Genomic DNA, 26330 nt, shown 5'->3' on the forward strand with positions numbered 1-26330 from the left:
CACAAATTTTTGATTTCTAACCCAAAGTTTACAAGAGGCTTTGCTTTAGGAAATGTCGAAATGATGACAACCAAGTGATAATCTAAAGGTGATAAAAATAGTTTTAAAACCCATATTGGGATTTAGCTTTGTCACAATGCGTAAAAGGTTTACAACTAATAAGCTTTGGGCTCTCACTACATTCCTCCTTCAGCAGAAAAGTTCTTTAAGGAGTGTTTTGGGTGAGAAAGTATATGGTTAAACATTTCACATCTCCCCACACTCTGTAATTACAACGGCAAGCTTAGGCCGGTTGTTGGGTCCAACAGCCACGTTCTCAATCTTCCGCATCACCAATAAACCCTCACCAAGCACTTTCTGTACATCACAAGAAGAATTTGTAATGAGTCCTAACAATACTAGTACAGATTATGTGTGCTTAACGGTTCATGACTCAATGTCTCTTCCTCAACTATGTGTGGCTTTTAAGGTTTTTTATATCAGACACTCTCAGTTATCACCACAAAGGGAGAACTAAGAAATTTAATGGAAGAAAATTGAAAAGCTTCACGGTCCAATCATGCAATACGTGTATGTAAAAAAAAAAGAGGACATACCCCAAAGACAACATGCTTGTTGTCAAGCCAGTCGCATTTTGCACAACTGATGAAGAACTGCAATGCAAAGAGCAAAGATAATTATAGCCTAAATGAAAACAATATTTGCCCAACCAGCTACTAAAATATCTTACTTCTTTTTTTTAACCCTTTAAGATTATCTATTACAGTAGTTTAGAATCATAGCCAAAACAGAAGGTATCACACGCTCAATTATCCACAATTTTTGTAATTTTGTCTCGCTTCTTAAGTAAACAAGGCCATTGTAATGAGACGAAAATTACCTGGCATCCATTCGTGTTTGGCCCACTATTTGCCTGCAACAAAAGAATGAGAGTCATGAGTATTATATCAAAGACAAAGTATCGACGCTGAATAAAGAACAGTTTAAGGGGAAGTGATTCATTATATTCACTGCAATGAAAGGAGGGTAGACAAATTTATGATCCATGTTCTTAATTCAGAAAGGCCACTTGCATACCATCGAGAGCAGTCCTGGCCCAGTATGTTTGGCAGTAAAATTTTCATCGTCGAACTTGTGGCCATAAATTGACATGCATCCACTACCATCATTCTGCAGACTCAATAACAAGATAACTGTTAACTAATTAAAAACTTTAAAGAAGAACAGAAGCTTAATCTAGATGTAAAGGTCACTAAACCTTTAGAAAATCACCACTCTGAATCATAAAATCCTTGATGACCCTGTGAAACTGACATTCTTTGTAGCCAAGAGGCTTTCCAGCCTTTCTGCAATTACCACCAAAGCGGAACCAAACAAATTAAGAAGATTAAGAGTAAGTAGCAGAATATTAATAAATTGTCCACTCATCTCTCTCTTAAATAGTCTAAACAAGAAAATATGTATAACAATACAATCTGTAGACGGAAGCAGCGAGGGTAAGACTCTATGAAAATTTGCCTATCTTTCTGAATCACAAAGCTCTAAAACCTCATAAATCACTCAAGGACACGCCACAGAAATATTAAGTTTAGACGGAAAAAAAAAACAGCTCAGAAGATCGAATATACCTGTGTTCACCAGTACAAAACTGCCTGAAATTTGAAAATAGAAGGATTTTCTTGGAATCAGAATCAGCTCAGAAGAAAAGGAGATAGAGTCATAGAGAAGAAGAAGAAGAGAGAGAGGAATCATGACCTGAAGTTTTCAGCGGTTTTGGGGGCAATGTCGGCGAAGAGCTCCATCTTAATACGACCGGCGGGGATGCCACCAATAGAGACGTCGAAGAAAACGACAGGGTTTTTAGGGTTCTGTGGTCGGACGTGCCACTCCACGTTTCCACCGCCGCTTGAAGGAGCTGCTGCTGTTGGTGCAGCGACGATTCCTCCTCCGGAACTCATCGGAACTCAAACGTTTCTTCTTCTCTCGACTTCGAGCAAAAAGCTTCTCTCCTTTCTCTGTGCTCTCTCTGCTCTATGATCGAGATTCTTTGCTCTCTCAGTTTTCCGACGCCTAAACATTGGGGGAGCGAGAAAGCTGTTCTTTCTATGTTTTTGGGCTTACATTCGCACCTACTTGGGCTTTAGAATATTTTTTTGGTCTATACTTGGGCCTAGAATTTAAGTGGAGCAAATTGCAAGAAAATCCTGGAACTTTGGAGAACATTGCAAGAGATTCTCGAACTTTTCTATTTTTTGCAAATTTACCTCCGAGAAATGCAAGGCAACTATCCGACTCACGATAAACCTTGTAATCCTAATAACCGCCCATCGTGTATATGTAATATGTCGATATATATTTTGACATTTCATGAAAATTTCTAAGAGGAACAAAGATTGATTGCGACTATCTCATTCATCACTTAGTTGTGTCTTAGGATTAGATAAGATAATGCTCTAGAATGCCGCAATTCTACAAACTGCTAACCCTATTGATCATATATCTTCAATTGCCTCGTACCAAAAAAGAAATGTTTTACTTACTTTAAGAGAATATATTGGCTTGTGAATATATTTGGATATGAAAAAAAACGTTTTATAACAACAATCAGACAATCAGTGAAAGCAAGTTACAATATGAGCATTTGCCATATAGTTTCTCTTGGTTTGTGTTTGTATTGTAGAGATTCAAACTTAGTATTGTGCTTGTATGAGTCATCTACTCAAAAGCTTCCATTGTCATAAACACCGAAAGAATAATCACCAATAATCAACGTAAGATAAAAAAAGTAACTCCAGAGGCTGCTCACGAGTGTATGAGCACCATGAGCTAGACAAGTGAGGCAAAGACAAGCTCCTCATTCATTTCTTCAAGGCTTTTGAGGACTCCCCTTGTTATCGAGTTCTTCCAACACAGCCCACAGTTTTGGATCAGCGTAGTTCTCAATGAGAAAAGCGGGTTTTGCTTGCATAAGCAGGCTTGCTGGATTACCTGTAGTTAGTCCAATCACTGGCATTCCAGCTGCAACTCCAGCTTTTATCCCAGAGACCGAGTCCTCAAACACTAAAGTGTGATCCTTTGACACGTTAAGCACTTCAAGAGCCTTCAAGTAAGGCCCCGGGTGTGGTTTGGGATATTCACATTCAGAGCCAAGAATCACTGCCTGGAAGAAATCAGTCAGGCCAAGTTTCGATATCATGAGCTCTGCGTTTTCTTTTGGAGCGTTTGTAACAGCAGCTCGTTTCAAGCCACGGTCCTCGATCCATTTGGTCAGTTTTATAAGCCCATCAAGTGGCTTAACCTTTTCTGCAACAAGTCTAATCAATAAGAAAAACAAAAGTTACTCCAGATTAACTCAGACCTGAAACACGTTTTGTGAAATTTAAGAAGAGAAAATACTAGAAACGAATATCACTGACTTGCGATAAAGAGCTTCTTTTTCCTCACAGAATTGTAGTCCTCTTGAAACATCATCAGGAAACAGAGCTAGAGCAATTTCAGAGTTGTGTTTTCCAGCAATATTCTGGATAAAGAATTTCTCGTCGATTGGGACACCATTGTTAAAACCAATCTGTGAATCGATACAAGAAGCAAAATTTTGACATAAGAACTTGAGAGAGAGAGTAGTATTCAAAAGCATATATTCACAATTTTTCTTAAGTATTCATAATTCATGTGAAATTGAATCAAAAAGGAATTGACCTCTTGAAGCAGTTCCTGAAAGGCAATAAGGTGGATAGGATCTGAATCACAGAGTGTTCCATCAACATCAAACAGAATGGCTTCTAAAGGAGCAAGATGTGAAAGCGATGGTTTGCTGCTTCACAACAAATGTAAAAGAGTTGAACAGTAAGAAGACAGAGATCAAAATCCGCAGAAAAAAATTCGCCCATGATATTGCATCAAAAGGATCAAACTTTGGATACCATAATCGACACGGATTAGAGATCAACCCCAGAAATCGAAAAATTTGCAGAAATGATTAGCACCATTTCATGCCCATCATTAAGCTTCAGTTTTGTGTTTTACAAATTTTAGAAATTTAGGAGAAGTATTGTGATAGCTACGAGTTCCATTGATCTTGGAGACCCAGACACTTGCAAGAAACCGCAGTGTTATAACAAAAAAAAAAAACTAGACAAAATCGTAGAAACGTAGAGCAAGATGGAAAATGGAAGCTGAGACTCGATAATTACCCAGAGGAAGAACAAATATAGAAGAGATTAAAAGCAGCGTTAAGAAAATGAAAAGACGTGATCACAAAAGCGTACCTTTCAGAAGGGTTAAGATCAGAGAAGCCATTCATTGTGATGGAAATGGAGAAAGAAAAAGAAACGGATCTGCGATTGCAAAAACGAGAAGAAACAATACCAAATGGTTTTCAGAGATTTGTCAAAAGAAAAATGTACACAAAAGAGAACCAAATGGAATCTAATTGGTGCGGCAGAGGAAGATTCGCTGGACTTTACTTCACCACGTGGCGGCTTTTGTTTCCTCTCTTTAAAACTTGCAAAAGCTGTAAACCGGGAATCATATACCTCTACCCGGTTTAGAGATGAGATTCGGTCGCAATTAATATTGAAACTTGATATTGGGCATATTTTCGAGTAACAATTTGTTGTCCGATAAAAAGTGGTACTCATGGATCACAAAAAACTCATTTTTCGTATACTGGAATTGTGAATAAGGCACCAAAATTGAGTTTAACATGACAGTCTCTTGTCTTCTTGAATCATGTCACCAACGACATAAGTCTTTATTACAAGATGGAACAAAATGGTAAAGAGAATTGCAAATCTTGGTGTAGAAAGATAAAACCAAAAGGAAATCAAATCGTTCGATAACGAAATATTCGGAATACTTTTATCAACCGAAATCAATTCGATTTGGATAGTAGCGTGAGCAAGAAATCTCTGTAGTTCCCTTTAATCTTCTCTTGGATTGTTTGTGCCAAAGTCTCACCATAGAGCTGATTATACTCTTCTGCGATCTCCTTCATCTCACCATGATCCGCTCTCGTAACTAAAACTCTTGTCAACCATTTCTTGGTACCCTTGTCCGCGTCTTTGTTCAATGACGCATTCAAAACCTAGAACCATATAATAAAAGATACCTAATGTTAACTCTTGCCTTGTTAGCAAAGAAATGTTAATTAACTCTTTGGATTTGTTTTACTACCTTGCTGAAATACACTGAGGGTTTGAGCAAACAGAGCAATGCGTCATTGAGGAGCGAAGACTCAGATACACCCTGTCGATCAAATTACAAGATTTTCTTGATTTACATATGAATCAAAACATGGGGGTTATATACTACATAAGAAGTGAGCAGTCATATATATGTTACCCCAAGAAGATCAGAGCCTTTGATTTGATTAAAGTGTTTGTGAAGATGTTGGAGATGAAGTTTGCTTCTTGTGCTCAGAATCCTAATAACCTCATCCTTCTCCATGGCTTCCTCACCGGAAGAAGCCAGTGCCTCGGCCAGAATCTTAGCATCAGATTTTGCGGAATCTTCCTTGACCTTGGTCCCTTCGTATCTGTAAGCACTCACGAGCCCCACAAGCAGCTGCCACAGAGAACAGTGAGTGAGAAAAAAGAATGGGTGAGAGTTGCGTGTAGGTTAAGTAAGAATGCACTGACCTTGCGATGAGAGCCGTGGATGTGAGAGGCAATGTCTTCTTCCATGGATTGGTCGAAGAGTGAGTGATAAGCTTTGCGTGCTCCAAGGAGATCCTCAGAAGAGCGCGTGCATGAGACCTCCACGATGAGGTTGTAAGATTCATCTCCTTTCTTCAGTGCTTTCTTCACCAGTCTTGCGTCTCTCTCCCATGGATGCATCGACCACATAACCACCGCGTTCTACACATTACATACCAAACTTTCATCATTTCCATCGAGTAGAATATCACTGGTTTACTTCTTTGTTTTTTTTCTTTTTCTTAAGGAGTGTGTTAGGATCCTCAGAAATGTGAAAGGACCCACACTAATATAACAAGATATGCGTTTAAATCCACCATTCACTCCCGATTAATTTTGAGATCAAAACCAATAAAATTTTACATAGTTGATCAAAGTTCTTGAATCTTAAGAGTATAGGACTGTTATTCATTAATTAACAAATTAGAGCTACATCTCTAACCAGTCACACACTAATTAATTACATAACAGAATTCAATCAATAAAAAGGGATAATAGTAACCCAATTGTTAACTAATTTATGTATTAATTACTTTAATTTTAAGAAAATTCAGCAGTTTTAGTTTTAGAAAAAAAGTTTTTTAAAAACTGTAATAAATGGTTTTTTCCTCACTTTTGATCAGGTAAAAAAAAATTTGTTATTGGGTAAAACAAGTAGATATATTGAAAAGGAAAAAAAAAAGTATTTAGCTATGTACTAATAAGTTTAGCCAATAGATAGTAATAAAATTTTAAGGACATACTGGATAAATAGAAAAGCCAGAAAATAAAAGAAGGAAAGATGTAAAAATGAAGAAACTGACATTGAAGCGAGAGAACTCAAGCTTGAGATGTTTGACGAACTGATCATGGCATTTCTCAAAAGCTCTTTCCTCATCTTCCACAAAGTAACTTTTGCTTGCTTTTCTAAACAATCTCCGATGATCTTTGTGCGAATTCCCCAGTGTACTTATCAATGCTTTCTCATCAACTCCCATTCCTATAATTTTTGTTTTTGTTTTTCTCAATATCAAATCGAAAATTATATTTTGGCTTCATAATAAAACAACTTACATTATTCACTGATTTACCAAGATAGTATCATTGTACTAAGATTAATTTTTGTAATTACCTGAGATTGCTTCAGTGATAGCTTCCAAATCCATAGTTTGAGCCATTTTTCTTTGCTGTTTTAGCTTCTTCTTTTTTTCTGCTTTACTTTGGTTTATGCCGAGAGCTTAAGAGAGACAAGTCATTTTTATACGATGCAGATTAGTAAGGGTAATGTTGTGGTTTACGGAGGGAAACAAGGGTGCTTTCGGTACATCAATATGTTATCCCTTATTTAAAAGTCTGTGTTCAGATTTAAGACAAACGCTAGGGACATTGTTGTAACAAGAAGTAACGCACATGACATTCACTGCATCTTTTAACAACTGTTTCATATGTAAAAGGAATTACAGTAGTCCGAGACAAATTAAAACTTACTGTTTTGTTTAACTGCAATTTATTAAGTTTGACCATCATATAAAATGCACTTAATTAAGTATCATCATATCTATATACAAAACAGGGTTCCGGGAAAGAAGAAGAGTTTTCTTTTTAAAACAGTTTTCAGATATATAATCTTCTCGATATATTGGGTGTGGCCTAATCTTTTTTAATTTGTACAGGTACTGTAGCAGACGATCTAGGATATGATGTGTAGGATTAATGAAGATGCATGTGTATGTCAAATCACAACAAATAATCAATAAAAGACTAGTAAAAGTCAAACGTACTTGAGATCTCACTCAATCTTAAACGAATATTAAATAAGAATTACAATGAAAAACAGATGACACGATGATTCCCGTATCATATCTTTTTAATTTGTTAAACCATTTTTAAAAATGAGTGGTTAATGAACTTTTTTTTATCCAACATAATTAAGTTGTAAAGGTTTTGATATACAAAGGTTCTGTATATTGAATCAGAAAAGGGTGCTCAGACCTAGCATTCATGAGCTGGCTTGGTTTGTTATATTTTAACTATCGAAAAACGATTATGAGAAAAATAAAATAATGGAGTATATATCTTGCAGAGTTCATATATCATATATAAACACATGTTACGAAAAATAAAATTATCAAAAGGTTCGAAGATCATGCATGGCAAAGCACACAGCATATCTCACCTTCTCTTAAATTAATGCATTCTCATTATGGTCCATATCCATTTAAATAATAAATAATGCACGTAATCGATTAAAAAAAAGAGTAGATGAGAAGCCTCAATCACATTTGCTTCGCGATATCGTAAGATAACGTTATGAATATACTCCAACAAGCATAACATGGTTTTTTTACAGAAAAGTTATGGCTGAATATCTGTCGTCGTTGGAATTGTTCAGCAACCACATGTTTATCGTACCTGCATGTGTCCATTTCACAAAAGAAATATTTGGTCAATCAATTAATATCCAATTAAAGAGCTGAGCATTATTGTACGTATGGCAAGGGATATGCTTCGTTTATGAGAAAAAAAACAAACAATTGCTCACGTTTTACACGAAAGTAACGACTTACAATAATTGTAGAGGGGACAGCTAATAGCTGTGTATGATTTGCGTTTCGCTATCTCTTTTATTTGTTTCGGTTATACTTATTCGTCAGTCACAAGATCCCCGTCATTTTCCATTCTCTTAGCTGAATCTATTATTTTATATAACAAAAAAAAAAATCCTATAACATATTAGTTTATAACGCACACAACTTACTATATCCCTGATTCCCTATATTTCCTTTTTTCAAAACACAATGTAATATCAACAAAAAAAATTTGAGTCTTATAGTGTTTCATATCAACTATAAAACATTATTAATAGAGATACACATATATTAAATTCGAAATCCAGGTCAGACGCACATGTTACTAAGCATCTAGTCTTTAATCAAAAAAAGTATCTCATTTTGTATGACTTAATACTTAAAAGGTTGACAAAAAGGGAAGAACGTGAAACTTAAAAGCTTAAACGTTATCTTAAGCTCCAAGGTTCTTGGCCAAAAAAATAAAAATTGAAGGAGCTCTTGGGTTAAAGTAGTAAGTATCGGATAGATTGTGAAAATAGTTATAAATAGAGTGACTACTCAGTAATATATAATTAGTATCGGACCCTCCGAGTCAATATCCTCGAGTAAAAAAAAAATTATTACAGTAACGTCTTCGGGGGTATTTATGTCAAATAAGATTCCCCAACAGCTTAAATTACACCAAAGTAACTAAAAACGGATTGAAACAAAACAAGAGAGAGAGAAATTAAAAAAGGGAAAAACAGAGAAAGAGAGAGAAGAAGGAAGAGAAAACAGAGGAAAATCTCAAATGGCCACCATTAGAGTACCAGAAGAAGTTCCTTCTCCAGCTCAGGATTCCGAAACTCTCAATCAAGCTTTTCGAGGTACGTTACAAAGCAATTTCTGCATTCACGAAAGCCATTTCGTTGGATTATAATTTGATTGGAATGTTTCTTGTTTGCAGGATGGGGAACAGACGAGAAGGCGATTATACGAGTGTTAGGAAAAAGAAACGAGAGCCAAAGAAGAAAAATCAGAGAAAGTTACAAAGAGAAATACGGCAAAGATCTTATCGATGATCTCTCCTCTGAACTGTCTGGTGATTTCATGGTAAAGCACCTCTTTTCATCATTATAGATTGATAGATAGATTTCTTTATAAACATGAGAAAAACAAAACATCTGATTCAATGGCAGAAAGCTGTGATCTTGTGGACTTATGATCCAGCAGAGAGAGACGCAAGGCTAGCGAACAAGGTTTTGAAGGAGAAAAAGAAAGGGATAAATAAACTCAAGGTTCTCGTAGAGATCTCTTGCACAACCTCTCCAACATATCTGATTGCTGTTAGGAAAGCTTACTGTTCTCTCTTCGACTCATCCCTTGAAGAACACATTGCTTCCTCTGTGCCTTTTCCTCTTCCAAAGGTCTTTACTTTCATTTTTCAATTTCAGATATAAAAAGACAATCTTTTGGATTTCTAATGATGAAAAGCTCAAATTTGATGACTTTATGGTATATAAAAACTGCAAACAGTTACTGGTGACCTTGGCAAGTTCATTCAGATATGACAAAGACAAGGTTGATGCAGAAGTAGCTACAATCGAGTCAGCTATGCTACGTGAAGCCATAACAAAGAAGCAATTGGATCACGATCATGTCCTCTACATATTAGGGACTCGCAGTGTATACCAGCTTAGACAAACTTTTGTTGCTTACAAGCAGAGTTATGGGAACACAATAGATAAGGTTTAAAACATCTTTAAGTTCTTTGATATTTTTATTGTTCTCTTCTTGGATACTTCATGTTTGTTGTGTTATATATGGGACAGGATGTTGAGGGATGCCCCGGAGATGCTGATCTGAGAAGTCTATTGCAGATGGTAATCTTGTGCATTGATTCCCCTGAGAAACACTTTGCAAAGGTAACTAAAACATTTGTTGGAAATTAATTTGGAAAGCACAAGGATTATTTAAGAAGAGATCCATCAAATGTTGTGTGTTTTTTATTTTGCAGGTTGTGAGTGAGTCTATTGAGGGATTTGGAACAGATGAAGATTCGTTGACGAGAGCGATCGTGACGCGAGCAGAGATCGATCTGATGAAAGTAAGGGGAGAGTATTTCAATATGTACAATTCAAGCATGGATAACGCTATTATTGGTGATGTTTCCGGAGACTACAAGGACTTCCTCATCACCTTGCTTGGTTCCAAAATCTGATCTTTGTTTTGAATTTTCATATTCTTGGCTTTTGCTTGTGACCTTGTAACAAAGACTTCATTTTCCAACTCCCATTTGAACAATGTTATTATAAAATAATCAAACCACTACTCTTGGTTCTTGACTTTGTATGATAATTAACAACAAAGGTTTAAAAACTAAGCAAGTAAAAAAAAACAAATTACAAATCAGGGAAGCCACAGACTGAAGCTTTAATAGTGGGCCACAAATAAAACAGCTGAAGCCCAATATATTTAGATAAGCGAGAATGGCACGTGTGAACGTGTCTTCTTGCGTGGGAAACAGAAAGCGACGCTTGATCAAAACTCCGGCGGCGAGGCAGGCGATTCCGATTTCACAGATTGACACGAGGAGCTCATGTTAGCAAGTCTATGCTGACGTGTCTTTCTACGGAGGAAAAACTCCGATAATCCGCGACGAAAGGCAGAAGAATTTTGCCTCGGACAAAAACCAGAGCAAGTGTCTAAACCGGACTTACAGTGAATTTTTCATCATGACTTGTTTCTGGTTGCATTCTTTATTAGAACTTGTTTTGCTTCTTTCCCCTTTTTTTTGTTTGCTTTGAGTTTGTCCGAGTTTGATAGCTCTGTCTTTGGACTTTAGTGTTATCAGTTTTGTGATCAAGTAAGGAATAATATTTTGCTCATCCTTTGACAATTGAAGATAGAAAATAAATGTGAAGTCCGTTGTTATATACTAGTAGTCTTAAATTATTAATGAAAAATTAATTTTTGATTAAAACCCATCGAAGGAGTTGCAAACTCTAAAAATTGACCAATCTGATTTTGTCTTTGAGATATTTTTCAGATAGGATTGGTGATAAAAAGGGACAAATAGAAGAATGTGTGGCTCTCCTCCTCTCCCACCACAAAAACCCTTTCTTCCTGCTTCTTTGGAGTCGTCGTCGCCTCTGTTCATTTTTGTGAAGCCTCTCTCTGTGGTGATCCTAAAACCCTTTCGCTAAAATCACATGGCCTCCATTTCTAGAATTCTGCCTACTGATGGTAGATTAAGTCAATGCAACAGTGGTATCGGCGCTTCCTGGGTTCCTGCTACGAGGAGAGCTCAATCTCACTTAGGTATGTACAACTCAGAGATCCCTTTAAAAAAGGAGTCTCTTTTTTGCTGAATCATTTTGGTGTTTTTGTTTTTCAGTTTCTCCCAAGTTGTTATCGGTTAGCAAAGCTGGAATAAGTTTGAGGATTCAGAACAGTAAACCATTACGCTCTGTCTTTGCTCTTGAATCAGCTGCCTCCAGGTATCTCTAGTGCTAGATAGAGTGATCCATTGATGTAATTTGCTCCAGTTAGGTGTACATTGAGTTTAAAGTTTTCCCCTTTCAGTTTTTTTTAAGATGGACATTGTAATTTTTACAGGAGCAGCCGAGTTGCTTGTAAGGCTGCTGCAGATTTGTCGGGTGATGTACCTGAAACTCCTAAGGAGCTTGGCCAGTACGAGAAAATTATTGAACTTTTAACGACCCTTTTCCCACTTTGGGTACTTCCTTACTTTCCACTCTTCTTTGATGAACAGCTATATGCATTTTTTTATATTTCAAAATGGTGAATGTGATGATTTCTTTGTGCAGGTTATTTTGGGAACACTTGTTGGCATCTTCAAGCCATCTTTGGTATGCTATATATGCTTCTTATTTGTTTTTGTTTTATCTATTGCAATCCGTGTCTCTCGCTATAATAGATTATGTCTCTGTAGGTTACATGGTTGGAAACAGACCTCTTCACTCTAGGTCTGGGATTTCTCATGCTTTCCATGGGATTAACTCTTACGTTTGAGGATTTCAGAAGATGTTTACGTAATCCATGGACGGTGAGAGCCAATGAACACTGATTTTTTTATTCTCTCTGTTAGATGTGTTACCCGTTTAACATTTAGAGTCCTCTTGCAGGTGGGTGTTGGTTTTCTTGCGCAATATTTAATCAAACCAATTCTAGGTTTTCTCATCGCAATGGTATGTTTTCCTTTAATGTCTGTCACATCAAATTCTATTTTCTTTTCTGAAATGAATGCTTCTCTTTCGTTCTGTTTTCTTCAAGAAATTGGTTCCATTCGTTTTACTTCTTTAGGCTGTTATTCGCTTTAACCAAGTTAAATGTTAATTTATTGGTATTTTCTTTGATTATTACTTGATTAACTTAGATCCAAGTGTTTTCCACGTCCAAACATCACTTTTTTTTTTCTTGAAAAGTTTGAATCACCATGTCTTTTTTACCGCAATAATTCCTCTGATACTCACTTTCTCCTTGAGGGCTTCCTCTTGTACTATTATTTGGTTATTTGGTTGTTGATGAGTGTCGAAGAGCCAACTAATACAAACCTTTTTCTGTGTTTTGATTTTAGACTCTTAAGCTTTCGGCACCTCTTGCGACTGGTCTTATCCTCGTCTCATGCTGCCCTGGAGGACAGGCCTCGAACGTTGCAACCTACATTTCCAAGGGGAATGTAGCTCTCTCTGTACTCATGACAACGTATACTTTTATCTTCCTTTTTCGTTATTGAATGTGGTTGGAGGCCACAAATTTTTTTTTTAATATATAAAATCTGTTCTCTAATTTTGTAGGTGTTCAACCATTGGGGCTATTATAATGACTCCTCTTCTCACTAAGCTTCTTGCTGGCCAGCTTGTTCCCGTTGATGCTGCTGTGAGTTTTTCTTTGTAACTATTTTGAATCAATTCATGCAAGATTGCAGTAAATTGTAGCTTATAAGATTCATTTCATTAAGCGAAAATATGAATCATCTTTAATTCGGTAAAAGTTACTGAATGATCAAAGTAGAAAGAAGCAAAGTAGAAGTATATAACACGATAGTTGCAGCCCGCCATAACAAGAGCTTATGGATCTATTTTTTTTAATTTATCAGGGACTTGCTGTTAGCACTTTTCAAGTAGTGTTGATGCCTACTATAGTTGGAGGTAAGTATGGTGCTAAGTGTTTCCATATCAGTGAATTTGCCTATGATTCATTAGGGACTAAATTCTTTTTTTCTGCATTGTGTGACAGTTCTGGCCAATGAGTTCTTTCCTAAATTTACGTCGAAGATTATAACAGTGACACCTCTAATCGGAGTCATTCTGACCACTCTTCTTTGTGCCAGTCCTGTAAGTAGTTCATATAACCAGAAAATAACTTTTATTGAATTTTCTTTAAGTGAAAACTAAGTAGTATTGATTATTAATAATTTTCTCTTTTGAAAAGATTGGACAAGTTTCAACGGTTTTGAGAACACAAGGAGCTCAACTTATACTCCCGGTGGCACTACTTCATGCCGCAGCATTTGCTATTGGCTATTGGATATCAAAGTTTTCTTTCGGCGAGTCCACTTCTCGCACCATTTCCATAGAATGTGGAATGCAAGTAAGTTCATTTGTATTACACCAATCAATATATTGCCGTTTGTATTGTTAATATTTTCTTGTTGAAGAATCTTGGTTGTGTTTTTGCAATCCGCAGAGTTCAGCGCTTGGGTTCTTGCTTGCCCAAAAGCATTTCACAAACCCTCTTGTCGCTGTTCCTTCTGCGGTCAGTGTTGTCTGTATGGCGGTAAGTTTTCATAGTCATTATGTAATAATTCCAAGTGTAGGCCGTTATGCACAATGGCATTTGTTGTAATTATATGTTTTCAAATGCATTTTGCAGCTTGGTGGGAGCGGCCTAGCCGTGTTTTGGAGAAACCAACCTATTCCGGCAGATGACAAGGATGACTTCAAAGAGTGAATGAAGTAGGAAAAAAACAGTACTTATGTGTCTTCTCCAAAAAATGGGATTGTTGTAATGTTTGTAAGCATGCTCCTTTTTGTTGAACTGAAATAGACATTAAGAAAAGACTTGTATTGAAAAGATTTTGTTGAATTGAAATAGACATTAAGAAAGACTTGTATTGAAAATACAAAAACAAGAGTGCATGTTGAATTTGTGGTCAATTTTTTTGTCCTTTGTTTATCTCAACCATTTACTAGCTCTCACTGAAATATCCATTTAAATATTTTTTATGTGGAAAAAAAATTATTAAATAAAACCTTTCTTTTGAATTTCAAAAGATATAAATATGTGAGCTTCAAATTATAATATAATATGTTTTGTAAAAAATAAAATTTTAAGAGTATTTTCATAAAATTAGGCCATATGCCAAAGTTTCTCAATCCATAGCATAACATAGGCACGGCCCTGTCTGCGCGTAAAATTACAAAGATTAATCTGTTCTAATTCTCGTCAGCCTTTCCATTCTCACTGCTAAATCCATTGTCCACCTCCATTCCAACCACTTCCTTCGATGATTCATCATCAGCTACGCCGTCTAAGTCTGGCTGCATCTTCTTCTCAGATTCACCATCTGCACCTACAGCTGCATCACTCTCCATGTCCTGATTACCGTCTTCTATTTGTGGCATGTAATTCTGGTATTGCTCATACACGCCTTGTGCCTGTCCCGCAAAGAAACAATTAACATCATACATGAAACAAACCAAGTTTCCGAAACAACAAAGGAATTTAGTTCTCCAAGCCAAGTAGTTTGTGTCTCTGTGTTACCTTGTAGAACTCGTTGATCCTATCGTGAACAATGTGTGCCATCTCTTGAGCATCATGGACAAGATAAGGATTTCCAACTTCCTCGACGGCGCGATCTGTATAAGCTGTTGTGTTCTCACTCAGATTGAGGCCTAGCCGATCGGGTCTTTTCAGAAGAAGTTGAAACGTTGGTTGCAGTTCATAGCATTGTTCAAAGAGAGATCGTCGGCAGAACACATACAAACCGAGCCGAGCACGTGACATTGCAACTACCAACCTTCTTACATCACGTAAATGTCCAACAAACCTTGTCCGTACGAGAGACAGCAGAATAAAATCATTCTGTTGTCCTTGGAACTTGTCCACTGTAGTCACCTAAGATAACAACACCAAAACAGTCAAACTCTCAGAAACCTAGACTAAGTCATTACATCTAACAAATACTTGAGTAGGATATTTTACCTTGCTTGGCGGGCCGATGAAAGCATAGGGAACACATCGACGGTTGATAACATCACGGATTAAGAGCTTTTGCCCATTATATGTCGTCAATATGGATATCTTGTTAGCAGGATATCCTAGCAATCTCATGTATATATAGACACTGACAATATATTCAGCTTCTCCTTGATTTTGATAAAACCATGGAGATGGTGTCGACTCTCCTTTCCCCTCGTAATCAGGCACATTAATCAACTGATACTCATATGAGAATCCAGCATTCGCTCTGTGAAATATGGGTGCTTCCTTAACAATGGAAAGGTCTCCCAAGTCTCTGTATCTCCAGTTGTACAGCTTAGCTAGGCTTGGCCTGGCTCTTCCTTGAGCGTTAAGCTCAATATATGGGATACCAAGACGAACAAACCTCGTAAACAAACTCTGATCCATGTGACTATATTTCTGGAAAGCCATATTCTTCACCACAGGAGGCAGCTGGTGGTGATCACCAATCAATATACAGCGCTTGAGTCGTGCATGACCATCTTCTTGCCTCTGAAGCAACATTGGTATGAATGTCTCAATTTCCAAAATCTGAGCACTTTCTTCCATCAATAAGTTATCATACTTGAACCCCAACTGAAGAAAATCTCTCCTCTTTAATGCCGCATGAGTACACGTCATTGCTACTATCTTTGCTTGTTTGGTCATCAGGTAATTTGCTCTATCAGCAGTTGACTTTAGTAGTTCAAAGGCCCTACACTCTTCTAGCTCTTGGAACACAGTCTTGAGATGAGAGAAACAACCTTTAGCTGCCCTCATGTCTTTCTCAAATGACTCCCCACTAAAAACAGGCTTAGGGGTGTCTGAGAAGAAATCCTTGAACGGGAAGCGATCTTGAACGAAAGATGGATTGTTTTCATTTCCAGCACAAGCAGCAAGAAATAGCTCCCAACGTGAGTATACATGAAGCAACCAGAAATACCCAGCTGTTTCACAAGTATAACCTACATCCTCTGGAAGTTGAAGAGATCTTGCTAGTCTCTCAACCTCGTTGAGCAGTTCTAAACGTCGAACAAGCATGGCATTGACACGGCCTTGTCTGCTAAAGTCAAGATCAGTGGCAAGCTCTTGTTCACCCTGACCCAAACGAAGTAGATACCGCGCTGGTACATCCCTCTGAAAAACCAAACCCATGTAACATTTGTCTGTCAGGGCCCGTTAAACATGTAAACCATAAGATATTACAACATATTACTGAAAAAAAAAAGGCAGAGAGATGCCAATAGTACCTCCATTATCTTCTCAAAAAGATCATTCAAAGCTTGATTTGAATGAGTGATAATTAAGGTCCTTTGAGAAGGACAATTGTGATATAGAACATTTAAGATTTGCACTGCTGTATCTGTCTTTCCGGTACCCGGTGGACCAACCACCATAGTTAGCCCAGGCTGAATACCAGAGATAATCGCTCCAACCTGCAGGACAGTAGTAGGTATGATGATTTGATTAAAAGTTGCAACTAAATATCATACGTCTTGAATCCAAGACAATGTTTTGGGAATATTTTATCAATCAGCAGAGAAGAAAGGTCCCGTCATTGAGGGGAAAAATGCTTTTAAACATCAGGTAATAGCAGGGGTACAATCTACTTAACTCGATCAAAGAGACAAAACTAAACTAGATGCTTTACTATTCGTTGGAAAGAAATGCGCAAAAAGTTTATATAGGTTATTAACTTTCAGATATCAAACACAACGAAGCATATAGATGATGAATAGCATTCTCGTATGACTTGATTGTTCTGTAAGGATACATAAATTCTAAGATGATCAAGTTCGCATCGTCAAGAATAACAAAAGCTGATGAGAATAGCCAGCACAATTACATAATAACGAAATGGTCCTAATCAAATGAGTATACTGCTCTGAGGATGTAGAATTAGTGGTACCTGTGTAGGCGTAAATTTAACTGAGTTCTGCTTCGGCTGATCCTGAGGGTAAGGCCCTGGGTCAGGTGGGGTATATGCTTCGACAATAAGTTTCTCCTTCGGGGAAACATCCACCGCATCAACATTGTCTGCTGGATTTACTTCAGATATTTTATTTCCAGAAAGAGCATTAGCATTCCCTTTTAGTGTCTTTGGAAGAGTGATTCGAAACGGAGGCCTTGGATCCAGAACTTCAGCACCATCAGCATTGACGAAAGACACCTAAGGTGCAAGAGTCATGAGACATGGCAAAAGGACGAAGTAGTTTTAAATCCCATCATATAAACAAGAAAAAAAATTACCAACCTCGTAATCTGGAAAACTTTCACTGAGATGATTTGCATCAAGGAAAGTATCTTTGAAGTCCACGGTTTCCAATAGGTTTGGCATATTAGGCCACTGTGCAGCAGAAGGGTTGCCATATCCCAGAAAAACATTATGCAACCACTCCGGAACAATACAATATTCATTCATGAGATCTCTGATAGATTCCAGAATAGCCTTGAAGTTGTTCTCTTTTGGTTTCCTCCTCATTAGCACATTAAATGTGCTATACACGTCTTCGGCACCTTTTTCAGCAATGTCTGTAACATCTATGTGATACTGTGCAGCATCTAAAGCAACAGTCACAGTCCTCATTTCACCTTTTGGGGGCTTCCACTCATCCCGTTTAACTCTTCCAGTAAAATCATTCATCAGATTACCCTCCTCATCGCGGATATCGATGATTTCACAACCACGAACATACTGGAGCCCGAGCCTCTGTGGTACTGTAGCTTTATCAGCTTCTTCTGCACCTAATGGCTCAAATGAAGGGCGTATACAAAGCAAAAACAGTACATCATGCTCTTTAAGGGAATTCCATTCAGATCGTATCTGATTTCTGTAACTCTTAATACTGAAGGTAACTTCTGCAGTCACAGATGATGGCTTTTCTTCGCCAATATTAGGCTGTTTCACCTGAGCAATTTGGAATTTATTAATCGGAACGGCCATTCGTGACCAACCACGAAAAGCAGTTTCTCCCTCATTATTTATGTGCGCAAGAAGATGTGGTACAGCTTCTTGTATATCTTCACGTATCTCATAGGTAGACTCTAGACGGAAGAGATTGAAGTTTCTGAGGAGGTAATCATGGAGTGTTAGAAACTGAAGATTAAGCTTTGGAAGAGCAAGGCAACCTTCCCCAGAATAGTTAATGCTTGGAATAACACTTTCGTCCCACATGATTTGCTCATTTGGGTACAAAGGCAGAGCATTTATGGCTTCTTTCTGAGACTGTTGCTTCTCAAAAGAGGAGACAACGACCTCAATCAGAAAATCCTTACTATCTGCCCAAGGATCATGTCTTGAAACCAGTTTGAGCTGTAAAAAAGCAAATGAAATGAGAACCAATGTAGGTGGCAAGGTATATATTGTCATAAGTGAAACTCTAAGGCAAACATAAGAATTATAAAAAAAAAACTAAAATCAGTAGCAGCAAGAAGCAAATGCAATTACATATTTTCTTGCCAACCTCTACCGGCACAAAATACATCTCTCGAGTGATTTCTAACGCCACTACTGTGCATCATACTGTAATGGGAATCTACACAAGCAGATATCCGACTTCTACATTTGTGTCAACTCATAGATCTCTTACCATGCCAACTTAGACTTTGTATTGTGTTTTTGCTAACCAATTGCCAATCTTATTTACTGAAGCTCACAACTATAAGACCCTTAATAAATGAAACTGGCAGAAAACACATGATCATCATAGATTGCCTCAGCGTGATTTTTATAATGATATCCTGGAACCCCATGCAGAGTTTGTATTATACTGCCCAAAGATGATATTTCATATGTGAACTTACAAGAATAAGCTTTCAAGATATATACCTTTGAACAGACGACATCCCTTAAATCTTCAAGAGAAAGCGCCGACAATCTCCTCCGAAGATCAGAACTCTTATGAACCGAACCAATGTTAGCCAAAGACAGATCTCGCAACTGAAGCAAACAAGATAACAAACAATGTGAGAATTAAGAGAACATTCCCCAAAAAAATTACTAGAGAATAAGGAAGAAAGCAGATCGAAGGCTTCAAATCCCATCAGCAACAAAACCAAAGACCTACACAAAACTAACTATCTATTGAATTCACCACGGTTACCTTCGGTATTTTCTTAAAGGCAAGTAGCTGAAACGCCATAAAACGATCGTAATGAAACTGAAGTGCTTCATCATCAGTTAATTGTGTTCCATCATGATCCTTAATCTCAAACTTTTCGTAGAACTGTAACAAGTCAACTAATTGGGCGAAAAGCTTCCCTTTTTCATGTTTGTATAGGACACTCAGTCGACATTTCGCAACTACTGCTATGTCCGCCACAAGAGGTCTTAGGTATCTGTAATAATCAAGATGAAGGGATGGAGAAAGAAAAAAAATAAGGTCCAGTAAATGAATGGTACAGAAATGACCACAGCGTATCAGGACCAAGAAGACACCTAGAATGCACAATACAGGTGATTCTAGAAAACATCTATTGCAAATAAATTGCATAGAAGCCCTGAGGTGAAATATTAATACCTTCTTGTTGGAAGTTGGTTCAGCATATCAATGAGAAATTCCATGAATCTCTCGCAATATAAGACAGAAGAATCATCGACCAAATGAGATCCAACAGTGTCATCAACCTCATCCGCAAAAACCCTGTGATCAAGCACCTGGAAAAAATATATGAATTTGGCATAACTCTGCGAAATATATGAATTACATAGACCACTTCAGCTTAATAAAATCAGGCTTATTACCTCGACGAATTCTTCAATTAGGCCTCGAACAAAATTTGCTTCGGGTAATGAGGATGGATCAAATTGCTCTCCCTTTGACATTGCCTCAGCTGCCCATTTCTTTGATGACCTCTTCCATTTTTTTATTAGATCAGGTTGAAGGCAGAGCTCCATCTACAGTTGTGAGAACCAATGATGCTATCAGAGCAACTACAAAAAATTTTGATCATCCTTAACAAAATCTGTGTGAAGGCATCCCCAACCTGGAAACGTCCGTAAGACAAACTGTGCCAAGACTGTAATCCTGCTAGACTTAGAACAGTCTCATTAACCACCGAGTCTTCCAAACTCTGTAAGATCACGCAGACAAGGATACTGAGGAAAACATGGATACAGATTGTGCACAAACGTGAAACAGAAGGTTGTTCGCGTGAAATAACAATCTTGACAGACATTTTTAACTCAGTAGCGCACAGTCATATATTCAGCAATTACTGTTTACTACTATATCATGAATTTTCTGATCTTGAATCATGTGCAGCAGCAATCTAAAATACTTGCTACCTATATAACATAATTATATTCAAGGAACAGAACAAACCTGGAATGCATTGATCATGAAGACTAAATAATTTGTCTTCTCAGCAATAGTCAAGTCTCTTCCCTACAGTGGTAAGCAAAAGACAATATGAACAGAGTATATACACATTTAGTTTAACAACTAGTGATTATCATTTATCAGTATGCCCCAAATATATATCAAATTCTATTACGCTAAAAGCATTGATATGTGAATCCATGAAAGCTAAGACTATCAATACTAATACTGCTCGCAGAAAGGAAACCGAGTCCAGGTATTAGACAATGTTTTAAAGCACAGGTAGGATCCAAATACTCTCAAAACAGGAACAACATTGGCGGAAAAAAGAAGACCACAAACCTCTTTAAGACGAAGAACCTTCTGAAGAAACTCTTTGAATAGATCTTCGCGATCATGAAAGCAAATCCACGCTGCCACATTCTCCCGGAACTACAAAGCGTGAAGCGATTCTTAGTTCATTGTTTGCAACTCACACAATAATGTTTCATCATTTTTTCAACATTCAAATGCGAGGAAAACAAGGTTACCTTCTCGTTAATCATAAGAATCATGGACATGACATGCTCGAAAGTGGCCGTCTCGGGATCGAAATTGGGCCATAGATAGTTCTCCAAGTACTGACTCACTTCCAGAATCATGACTCGCTGCAGCGGAACCGGTTTCCGACCACTCGTAACCTTGAGCTCCGTCACATAAATCTCCTTGACAACTTCCGGATCGAACGGTTTCTCAGGCAGTTTGCCGCCGGTCTTAATCCAAGTCTCCTCGGCAATCTTCGTCAACCGGTCTTGCTGAATCTCCGATAGAGTGATGGAGCTCGGCAAATTGGATCCAGGCTTGGACTCAAGGGGCTTCTCAGTGGGATGGTTAGGTAACTCCAGTGGATACTCGGCCACTCTGTGGCGCTTGAAGTCGTACGTGCCTGTTCCATAGACCTTCGTCATTTCACGCGAAAGCTCCTTTCTCTCTGGAAGAGCGAAGAATCAAGACATACAGAAAACGAAGTGGAGATATAGTAAGGTGTGAGTTTTAGGGCTTAAGCCACGCGGAGGAGTGAATCGTCGACGCCGAAGATAAAGGCGGTGTTAATAACCCGACCCGACCCGAGTGACGGTAGTTTCGTTATAACTGTGGACTTGGGCCGCGATTTGAGCTGGAGAAGTGTTTTAGTCAAAAATAAAACCAAACCAAAAACCGGAAATTTTTCGAATTGGACCGAAGTTAGAGTTTCAATTTTGAAACCTTAACGCAAAATCTAAAATTTCCTGAACCCAACCAACAACGCTGAATGAGTAGGCTTTTTGTTTATTTATTCTTCAGATACTGAATAATAAAAGGAGTTTTTTGTACTCAAATCCTTCAAGAAATAGGTCCCGAACGTTCTTGAATTGATTATATATCCTTACGTTGCGTCAATAATTTGATCTGATCAGTTTTGCTCTACTCGTCCCATGCATACCATGAGGCTTATCAATACAAGCGTTTCCCCAAAAATATTAATGTGTATATAATAGGATAAAGTAATACTCACAAATACACATTACCACAAAGAAAACATCATCTCAAATTATTTGAACGTTCTCTGTCGGTTTTTGTAGTTTTGTTTTAGAAGATTTTACTAGTGTTTTGGGTTATTTTAAGTTTTCAAAGATTCTCCGAAGTGAATATGTTTTAATTGTATTGCACGTTACTTGAAAGCAAAATAATCCACAAATTTTTTTTTGTTTTTGAAACTTTGCATAATAATCCACACAAATGTTGCATCCACCATCACTGTTTTGTAGTAATCATAAAGCTCTTCATGAATCGATTTTCATCACAAAGGGCTTTGATGATGTAATTTAACAGAGACGATGCTAGGACTAATACCGGTTAGTGGTGTAATCCACAAATTCACATTTTCGTATAAGTGAAACCTAATAAAATTTCACTTTTTTTCTTTACTAATTTTTGGATTAGTGAAAAGTTGAGTGGTCATCTTACAACCACGAGTATGTGATACACACTCTCCCCAGAAAGAAAGAAAAAAAAAATGGCTAAACCATCTCTTCTCTCGACGAATCCAAAATGGCTTCTTTCAACCATTGTTGGCTCTCTTCTCCACTCGCCGAACCTCCCACTTTCTTCCTATCTCCATCTCCACAACCAAAATCCTATAAACTCTCTGTTTTCCGAAACAAATCTTCGCCGCTACCCAACTGTTCCTCGCCGGACCGCACGCCGGAGGTTGAGCTCGCCGTCGATCCCGTGAAGCTCGCCTTGAAGAAAGCCGAAGCGTATAAAAAATCGAAATTGAAACCGAAAGCGGAGGAGCAGCAAGACCGAGAGAGAAATGCCGGTGACGAGACGAAAGTTTCTAAGCAAAAAGCTGATGATTATAAGGAAAGTAAAGTGCTTGGAGCTGATGGTGTCCAGGAGCCTAAACCCAGTTCAGTAAAAACATCATTTTGTCTCTCTGTTCACTGCAATTTTTCCATTAGGCTTTTAGTTGCCACCATGAAAACGTTGGTGTGTGCAGGGAACATGCATAAACTGATTTTGATTAGATTCAGGAATAATGTCTTGGATTATTGGTTTCCTATGACTTTTAGCTCGCAACCATGGATAAATTTTCTTTATATTAGGCATTGAAATGCTTGTTGGGGACTGTCAATATGTGCAAAGTTTATGTTTTTATTTTAGATTTGACATGTTAATATGTGGAAATTCAATCAAAACATGATCTTGGTGGGTTTTCTGGTAGGGCAGAGCAAAGTGTTGCTAGATCATCATCGAAGGCTGATGAAGATAATGATGGTAATAAGAAGAAAGACTTGAAAGTATCGAGCATTGATTTCGTTGGGCTTGGTTTTGCTGATAAGAAGAACACGAGGGGGCTTCCACCGGGACTGGTTCCTGTTGTCGATTATTTCCCTGGAGAAGACTTACCTGAGGTGGAGATTCTTGTTGGTGACAAAACAAGATTTGCAGAGACAGAAAAGGAGCTGGAGCAAGAAGGAAATGAAAACTCTGATGTATATAAGCCCAAAGTTTCGACATGGGGTGTTTTCCCAAGACCAAGCAACATCTCTAAAACGGTATGTGATAAGTCCTTTTAAAGACATGTTTTATTCAACTTGATTAGTTGTTTCAGAAAACCAAGGGGAAAGGAGTTGTTTTTGTCCAGTGTTGTTAAAAAGCCATTCACTCCAAATATTTAGAGGAGGGAGTACCAAAAAGTTATCATGGATTTTCCATTTAATTAGTTCCTGTGTCAGTAATCTGCTGTCAAATATGATGCAACCAAAATGACTTGTTGATCCACTCATGCTCATGAGCGTAGGAGGCCAATTTTGGCTATATGACATTGTATTTTGTGATGACATTTTTTGCAAATCTTAACTTCGATTGGTTTTTGAATGTATACTTTCTTGTTGGCATTCGTGGTATCAACTCGTGATGTTAAGACTTTTCTGGTTTAAGTTTGGTGGTGGAAGGACTCTCCAACCAGGGGATTCAGTTGAAACCGCTGAAGAGAGGATTGCAAGAGAAGAACGTACAAAACAATTGCTCACTGCCTACAAGGAATCAATCGGACTGAATATTGATCCCAAACTCAAACTTGAGTGTGAGGAGGTACTCCCAAACGAACAAAAGTTTTAGTCGCTGTCTTTAGAATCCTATTGTTAGATCATAACAGGGATATGAGTTCTTGTGGAACTGTGATATGAACTCATGTTTGCTCAAGCAGATTCTCATATTTTCATTTCAGCTTTGCACGTTGCAACATTTTCTACTAGAGAATTGATCAAATAATTTGAGTTGAGAAAAACTAGAAAAAGTTATTATCTTTATCTACAGGCATGTTCTGCTTCAACTCATGCTTCAAGGTAGCTAGAAACGTTTTGCTCATCGGCTAATTCTGCTCAGATTTTGACACTTAATTATGACAGGCACTAGAAAAGGGGAACTCGCTTATGGATTCAGGGAAACTCAAAGAAGCTTTGCCGTACTATGAAAAGGTCATGGAGAAAATAGTCTTCAAGGTAATTTCTTCAAAGCTGGTTTATTATCTCATCTTATACGCATGTCTGCGTTGACGCATTAGTCTGCTCATCTGACTCTTCTTGACTGCATGGGACTTTATTAGTATTTTACCTATCAGCATGTATGTGGAGCAATAATCCAACAATCTTATATAAAAGTCAACCACATAATCAAGAAAAGCACTTTAAGACACTGATTATTATGCATTATTAGTTTCATGACCTTGTTGTCAGTCTATCGACATCTTAATCTATTGATGCACTAAAATCACTTAAAGAAGTAGTCTGCTTCAGAAAATTATGTTAACTAGTAATGAGGTTAGTTGTGCAGAGTGAGCTTCATGGATTAGCAGCTTTGCAGTGGTCTATTTGTCAGGATTCACTTCGGAAGTAAGTAACATGCTTTGTTGTTGAAAACTCGAAATCGTTTTACTTTTTCTTCGTTGGCTTCACAACTGTTAAAAATTTATTAAGCAGTTTGATAAGGGTTTGAAAAAAGAAACTGTTTTTATTTCTCCCTAAGGCTGAAGTACAAACACTGAGCCCAGTATTACCAATTCAGAATGACCTAAGCATTTGATCTAGAGAACCCAAAAAAAATCTCCCAAGCTCCAAAAAAGCCTCAAGAAAATCACAACATACTAGATATATCCTAACGTTTAAATCCCCTGTTTATATACTAACCAAGTTGGTGGCTCATTTGATGATGTTGGTCTCTTGTGCGTTAAAATCGTTATTTTGGAGTGATTGACAGAGAAGATAAGGCAAGGGGCATGTATGAGAAGCTTCTATCCCACCCAAACCCGAGAGTGAGCAAGAAAGCGAGGCAGTTCATGTTCAGTTTTCAGGTAACCCAAAACACCCACAAAACTATTATACCAACTAAGCACAAGGAGCAAAGATGAGTTGTGTTTTCTTTCTGACTAAGATCGGACAAGAGCCATTCAACTCTTTTTTGTTTCCGTATTATTGTGTACCAAATGTCAAAAAGAGTTGGCAAAACTTTTCGCTTAAACTCTTGAGTTTTTTTTTTTTACACATTGGTAGGCAATGGAGATGTTGAAGGTTAAGGGGTCGAGCTTCATGCAGATTAACCCTGGGTATGAGGATTACTTTGAAGCCTTTGTCAAAAAAGACAAAATGAATTACAAAACAGAGGAGGAAGAAGAAGGAGAGGCATTGGGAATAAATGAGACGCTTCTTTATGTGATTCTTCTTGCGTCTCCGATTCTATTGATCATTTTTGTGGCTGCACAGAGAGGGAATATTCACTGAAGGCACAAACCCTTGTCAACTTCTTCATGTAATTTTTGTAAATATATAAGGTAATGTTATGCAAAGCAGCCAAATTAGTCGTTGGTTGGCTTGCATCTGTTTATTGACCTTAATTGAAAATTCAATTCATTTTGTTAAGAGTTGAAGAGTCATGCACACACACACACGAAATAAAAAAACAAAGCTTTTCTTTTTAACTGAAAGAACATAAAAGAATATGAGAATCAAACACCA

The 26330-nt window shown here is 37.6% G+C and overlaps 7 protein-coding genes across 9 annotated transcripts; 3 read left to right on the plus strand and 4 right to left on the minus strand.

The window, feature by feature from the left end:
* Window positions 1–84: 84 nt before the first annotated feature.
* On the minus strand, window positions 85–2085 carry LOC18027026 (peptidyl-prolyl cis-trans isomerase CYP22). Its single transcript, XM_006411031.2, has 7 exons — window positions 1756–2085; window positions 1629–1652; window positions 1259–1346; window positions 1078–1170; window positions 881–913; window positions 597–653; window positions 85–357 (listed from the first exon to the last, which is right to left on the minus strand). Exons 1-7 carry the CDS (start codon window positions 1956–1958, stop codon window positions 247–249), a joined length of 609 nt encoding a protein of 202 aa, XP_006411094.1. The 5' UTR covers window positions 1959–2085; the 3' UTR covers window positions 85–246.
* A 491-nt stretch (window positions 2086–2576) lies between these two features.
* Window positions 2577–4419, minus strand: LOC18027025 (haloacid dehalogenase-like hydrolase domain-containing protein Sgpp). 2 transcript variants are annotated; one of them, XM_006411033.2, is made up of 4 exons: window positions 4269–4419; window positions 3700–3814; window positions 3417–3568; window positions 2577–3314 (listed from the first exon to the last, which is right to left on the minus strand). In XM_006411033.2, exons 1-4 carry the CDS (start codon window positions 4301–4303, stop codon window positions 2867–2869), a joined length of 750 nt encoding a protein of 249 aa, XP_006411096.1. In that variant the 5' UTR covers window positions 4304–4419; the 3' UTR covers window positions 2577–2866. The 2 variants fall into 2 exon arrangements, with proteins under 2 accessions (XP_006411096.1, XP_006411097.1); XM_006411034.2 differs by having other exon boundaries at window positions 3700–3817; window positions 4269–4374.
* Window positions 4420–4657: 238 nt separating this feature from the next.
* Window positions 4658–6901, minus strand: LOC18027027 (annexin D4). Its single transcript, XM_006411035.2, has 6 exons — window positions 6808–6901; window positions 6500–6675; window positions 5640–5858; window positions 5344–5565; window positions 5176–5247; window positions 4658–5086 (listed from the first exon to the last, which is right to left on the minus strand). Exons 1-6 carry the CDS (start codon window positions 6851–6853, stop codon window positions 4874–4876), a joined length of 948 nt encoding a protein of 315 aa, XP_006411098.1. The 5' UTR covers window positions 6854–6901; the 3' UTR covers window positions 4658–4873.
* Window positions 6902–8951: 2050 nt separating this feature from the next.
* LOC18026674 (annexin D3) lies at window positions 8952–10569 on the plus strand. The gene is made up of 6 exons (XM_006411036.2): window positions 8952–9111; window positions 9192–9337; window positions 9424–9651; window positions 9761–9973; window positions 10057–10149; window positions 10242–10569. The coding sequence occupies exons 1-6, from the start codon at window positions 9036–9038 to the stop codon at window positions 10443–10445; spliced, it is 960 nt and encodes a 319-aa protein (XP_006411099.1). The 5' UTR covers window positions 8952–9035; the 3' UTR covers window positions 10446–10569.
* A 700-nt stretch (window positions 10570–11269) lies between these two features.
* LOC18026675 (sodium/pyruvate cotransporter BASS2, chloroplastic) lies at window positions 11270–14403 on the plus strand. Its single transcript, XM_006411038.2, has 13 exons — window positions 11270–11545; window positions 11622–11724; window positions 11843–11963; window positions 12055–12096; window positions 12180–12293; window positions 12373–12435; window positions 12825–12952; window positions 13045–13126; window positions 13347–13398; window positions 13487–13584; window positions 13682–13840; window positions 13937–14026; window positions 14123–14403. The coding sequence occupies exons 1-13, from the start codon at window positions 11437–11439 to the stop codon at window positions 14198–14200; spliced, it is 1239 nt and encodes a 412-aa protein (XP_006411101.1). The 5' UTR covers window positions 11270–11436; the 3' UTR covers window positions 14201–14403.
* A 142-nt stretch (window positions 14404–14545) lies between these two features.
* Window positions 14546–21835, minus strand: LOC18026676 (intron-binding protein aquarius). Its single transcript, XM_006411039.2, has 14 exons — window positions 21324–21835; window positions 21136–21225; window positions 20797–20859; window positions 20459–20545; window positions 20217–20369; window positions 19993–20129; window positions 19576–19810; window positions 19302–19412; window positions 17727–18785; window positions 17382–17642; window positions 16723–16908; window positions 15455–16609; window positions 15014–15367; window positions 14546–14907 (listed from the first exon to the last, which is right to left on the minus strand). Exons 1-14 carry the CDS (start codon window positions 21738–21740, stop codon window positions 14686–14688), a joined length of 4530 nt encoding a protein of 1509 aa, XP_006411102.1. The 5' UTR covers window positions 21741–21835; the 3' UTR covers window positions 14546–14685.
* A 985-nt stretch (window positions 21836–22820) lies between these two features.
* Window positions 22821–26242, plus strand: LOC18026677. Of its 2 annotated transcripts, XM_024161100.1 has the most exons (7): window positions 22821–23224; window positions 23545–23873; window positions 24259–24411; window positions 24729–24821; window positions 25153–25211; window positions 25576–25669; window positions 25869–26242. In XM_024161100.1, the coding sequence occupies exons 1-7, from the start codon at window positions 22864–22866 to the stop codon at window positions 26094–26096; spliced, it is 1317 nt and encodes a 438-aa protein (XP_024016868.1). In that variant the 5' UTR covers window positions 22821–22863; the 3' UTR covers window positions 26097–26242. The 2 variants fall into 2 exon arrangements, 1 of the variants encoding a protein (XP_024016868.1); XR_002901563.1 differs by having other exon boundaries at window positions 25145–25669.
* The last annotated feature ends 88 nt before the right edge of the window (window positions 26243–26330 follow it).

This window comes from Eutrema salsugineum, unplaced genomic scaffold (assembly GCF_000478725.1).
Source record: "Eutrema salsugineum unplaced genomic scaffold, Eutsalg1_0 scaffold_10, whole genome shotgun sequence".
Classification (NCBI taxonomy): domain Eukaryota; kingdom Viridiplantae; phylum Streptophyta; class Magnoliopsida; order Brassicales; family Brassicaceae; genus Eutrema; species Eutrema salsugineum.

Coding starts and splice junctions, on each gene's coding strand:
- LOC18027026 (XM_006411031.2), bottom strand. CDS start 1,958: ATGAGTTCCGGAGGAGGAATCGTCGCTGCACCAACAGCAGCAGCTCCT. Junction 1,347..1,628: donor TTTTGTACTGGTGAACACAG/GTATATTCGATC, acceptor TGGTAATTGCAG/AAAGGCTGGAAAGCCTCTTG. Junction 914..1,077: donor GGCCAGGACTGCTCTCGATG/GTATGCAAGTGG, acceptor CTTTTGTTGCAG/GCAAATAGTGGGCCAAACAC.
- LOC18027025 (XM_006411034.2), bottom strand. CDS start 4,303: ATGAATGGCTTCTCTGATCTTAACCCTTCTGAAAG. Junction 3,818..4,268: donor GATCTTAACCCTTCTGAAAG/GTACGCTTTTGT, acceptor TTTGTTGTGAAG/CAGCAAACCATCGCTTTCAC. Junction 3,569..3,699: donor TTCAGGAACTGCTTCAAGAG/GTCAATTCCTTT, acceptor ATCGATTCACAG/ATTGGTTTTAACAATGGTGT.
- LOC18027027 (XM_006411035.2), bottom strand. CDS start 6,853: ATGGCTCAAACTATGGATTTGGAAGCTATCACTGAAGCAATCTCAG. Junction 5,566..5,639: donor TCCACGGCTCTCATCGCAAG/GTCAGTGCATTC, acceptor TCTCTGTGGCAG/CTGCTTGTGGGGCTCGTGAG. Junction 5,087..5,175: donor CCTCAGTGTATTTCAGCAAG/GTAGTAAAACAA, acceptor ATATGGTTCTAG/GTTTTGAATGCGTCATTGAA.
- LOC18026674 (XM_006411036.2), top strand. CDS start 9,036: ATGGCCACCATTAGAGTACCAGAAGAAGTTCCTTCTCCAGCTCAGGAT. Junction 9,652..9,760: donor TGCCTTTTCCTCTTCCAAAG/GTCTTTACTTTC, acceptor AACTGCAAACAG/TTACTGGTGACCTTGGCAAG. Junction 9,974..10,056: donor ATGGGAACACAATAGATAAG/GTTTAAAACATC, acceptor TATATGGGACAG/GATGTTGAGGGATGCCCCGG.
- LOC18026675 (XM_006411038.2), top strand. CDS start 11,437: ATGGCCTCCATTTCTAGAATTCTGCCTACTGATGGTAGATTAAGTCAA. Junction 11,546..11,621: donor GAGAGCTCAATCTCACTTAG/GTATGTACAACT, acceptor TTTGTTTTTCAG/TTTCTCCCAAGTTGTTATCG. Junction 12,953..13,044: donor CTCTCTGTACTCATGACAAC/GTATACTTTTAT, acceptor CTAATTTTGTAG/GTGTTCAACCATTGGGGCTA.
- LOC18026676 (XM_006411039.2), bottom strand. CDS start 21,740: ATGACGAAGGTCTATGGAACAGGCACGTACGACTTCAAGCGCCACAGA. Junction 19,413..19,575: donor CCTTTAAGAAAATACCGAAG/GTAACCGTGGTG, acceptor TGTTTGCTTCAG/TTGCGAGATCTGTCTTTGGC. Junction 18,786..19,301: donor GGGATGTCGTCTGTTCAAAG/GTATATATCTTG, acceptor GCTTTTTTACAG/CTCAAACTGGTTTCAAGACA.
- LOC18026677 (XM_024161100.1), top strand. CDS start 22,864: ATGGCTTCTTTCAACCATTGTTGGCTCTCTTCTCCACTCGCCGAACCT. Junction 23,225..23,544: donor TGTCCAGGAGCCTAAACCCA/GTTCAGTAAAAA, acceptor CTGGTAGGGCAG/AGCAAAGTGTTGCTAGATCA. Junction 25,670..25,868: donor AGTTCATGTTCAGTTTTCAG/GTAACCCAAAAC, acceptor ACACATTGGTAG/GCAATGGAGATGTTGAAGGT.